This window comes from Lotus japonicus, chromosome 3 (assembly GCF_012489685.1).
Source record: "Lotus japonicus ecotype B-129 chromosome 3, LjGifu_v1.2".
Taxonomy (NCBI): Eukaryota; Viridiplantae; Streptophyta; class Magnoliopsida; order Fabales; family Fabaceae; genus Lotus; species Lotus japonicus.
In genome coordinates this window covers 73,018,463-73,021,014 of record NC_080043.1, presented here as the reverse complement: position 1 = coordinate 73,021,014, position 2,552 = coordinate 73,018,463, and the positions used below count along the sequence as shown (strand labels likewise).

The following is a 2,552-nucleotide window of genomic DNA, read 5'->3' as shown; positions in this document are numbered from 1 at the left end:
TATAAGATTAAATTAATATATAAGAAAAATGACTAAATGTAAGTATTTTTCATTAAAATTCAGACTCTTCCCTCTTGTAATAACTTTTTTTAAAAACAATTCAGAAATATTAATTTCATTTTTTCATAGATTAAAATGAGCAACATTATGCCAAATAATACTCTGTTTTGTTTAGCTGAAATAAAATACATTTTTGATATTTTTAAAGTTTTGGATGTCTTGTTTCCTTTCCTTGTGTCTCTTGTTCTGGAATTTCATAAACCCTTCCCTCTAAACCCTGCCACTCCTTCTCCTTCGTTCTTCAATGGCGCGCCTGTTCCGTTCCCTCAGAAAAACCCTAACCCTAACCCCAACCCTAACCCAAACCCACCATCTTCATCATCACCCTCTTCAATCATGCATTTCCCCTCACCTGCACCGAAGAACTTACATCTCAGACATGCGCAAATCAGCTTTTGAAGGAAACATTACGAGACTCCTCCGCAACGAGATTCAATACGAGCTTCAATCCTCTCCTTCTGACAACGTAGGTTCCCCCCTTTTTCACTCTCATTTCACTGTTATCTTAATTTCCCCGTTTTCTTTCGTATTTCGTAGCTGCGTGTGTAATGGGTTTTGATCTAGGAAAAAAGGGTAACAGGAATTTTCTTTGTTTGTTAGAGAATAATGGAAAAGGAAACAACTTTCTGATATCAGTGAGTGTTTTGCTCAGATTGTGATTTTCAAATTTAATTTATGGGAAAGAAAGAACTATCATTTTTAGGTTATGCTAAAAATCTAGATTTAAAGCTCCAAAATACTTAGGCCCTGTTTGGGAGAGCTTATTTGAGCTTAACTGATAGCATAAGCGCTTGTGCAAGTGTTTGGGAGAGCTTATGCAAACAGACCATAAGCTGTTTTGAGCTTATTTTCATAAGCTACTCAGAATAGCTTATGAAAAAGAGCTTATGCTTATATATAGCTTATTTTCAATTTATTATAATAATTTTTTTAAAATAGCTTATGAATAAGCACTTATGTCATAAGTGCTTATGGTCATAAGCGCTTAATTAAGTTGTTTTCCCAAATGGGGCCTTAAGCTAAATTCAATACTGGATGTTTTGATGGGATTCAGTGCATCTGTATATGATGATATCTTGCTTTCTAAAAGGGTTGGTTAGTTTTAATTTTTAAATCAATGAGACTACAATCTTTTTTCATTTTAGGTTTTTTCCTGATTTCATTTGCATTTAGCATCTTTGGATGAAATTTTCCAACTTGAGTTGGATTTGGTGTAGTTATACTTTTGGACATGAGTAATACTTAGGAGGCTATTCTTGATTTGTAGCCTAGCAACAAGTTTGGTTCCTTTGCGGTGGATGGTCGACCTGGTGAGCGATGGATTACACTGAGAAGACAATTTGCGAATGAAGATATTAAAGTTGAAGCCACCATGTTCGATGGAGCTGTTCCTGCTCCCCGTTCAAGTGGTGGTGTGGCTAATGCGGATGAAATGCAGCTGCACATTACCTTGATTGTCAGCATCTCTAAGGGAGATGGTGGTGTGCTGGAGATCACGTGCTCTGCTTGGCCAGACACTATAGAGATAAAAAGGCTGCTCACGCGTGCAAAGGAAAAGATGCCAGCTGAGCCCTATGCTGGTCCTGATTTCGAGTATGTTTACCCTCTCATTCCGTCTCCTGGTTGTTAGCTTATAAACTAGCTTGGGCGATGGATATAATCAGAATGGTGTTAATACCTATTTCTGTTGATTTTTGACAGGGATTTAGATGATGACTTGCAAGATAGCCTTTATGATTTCTTGGAGGTAAGGGGTGTAGATGATGAACTGGCCATTTTTTTGCATCAGTACATGAAACGCAAGGATAAATCTGAGTTAGTAGGATGGATGGAGAGGGTTAAATCTTTCATTGAAAGGAAATAAAGGCATTAATATTTCAACGTTGTAGATGATACAAGCTGTGAGTCGATATCTCATGTATTTTGTGACTGAAGTCTCAATATGAGGAGGTAGACTTTTTTTCGTTGTTGTTGATAATAACTGCTTTAGATTTATAGTTGGTATTGGCGGAAATCATATAAACATGATAGGTTTCCCCAAGAAAAAACGGTGCTGTTAGGAAATAGCCTTATGTTTTTTGGATTTGACTCCTCCAAAGTGAGAGCCATTGATTTAGAAGTCATTATTTGAGTATGTGTTATGTGATCATATACTTACTTGCACATGACTAACAAATTATTGTGCTCTTTGAATATTCGTTAATTTCTCAATCTAACGGTTTGACATACTTCACAATTGAATGAGTTCAAATTCAAATGAAGAGGTGCATGCATACTTATGCAGGTTTTTCCTTCCTTACATCAAGAGCTATGTGCGTACGCACACTTTTGAATGTAGTTAAGTGACAGTATTCGTAGTGTTCTTTAGATTTGTAATTAGGTGCAAATTAAGCAATCTTTAGATCATTTTTCTCAAGTTTTCTTCTGAAATTTCAAGTAGAAGGTGTGCAGAGGAGAGTTAGGAGTGAAGAATTCGGAAGATGAATTCTCTC

The 2,552-nt window shown here is 36.3% G+C and overlaps 1 protein-coding gene across 1 annotated transcript; it reads left to right on the top strand.

Annotated features, from left to right (window-relative positions):
• The first annotated feature begins 219 nt into the window (after positions 1-219).
• LOC130742559 (uncharacterized protein At2g39795, mitochondrial-like) lies at positions 220-2,209 on the top strand. Its single transcript, XM_057594652.1, has 3 exons — positions 220-526; positions 1,328-1,653; positions 1,762-2,209. Exons 1-3 carry the CDS (start codon positions 305-307, stop codon positions 1,922-1,924), a joined length of 711 nt encoding a protein of 236 aa, XP_057450635.1. The 5' UTR covers positions 220-304; the 3' UTR covers positions 1,925-2,209.
• The last annotated feature ends 343 nt before the right edge of the window (positions 2,210-2,552 follow it).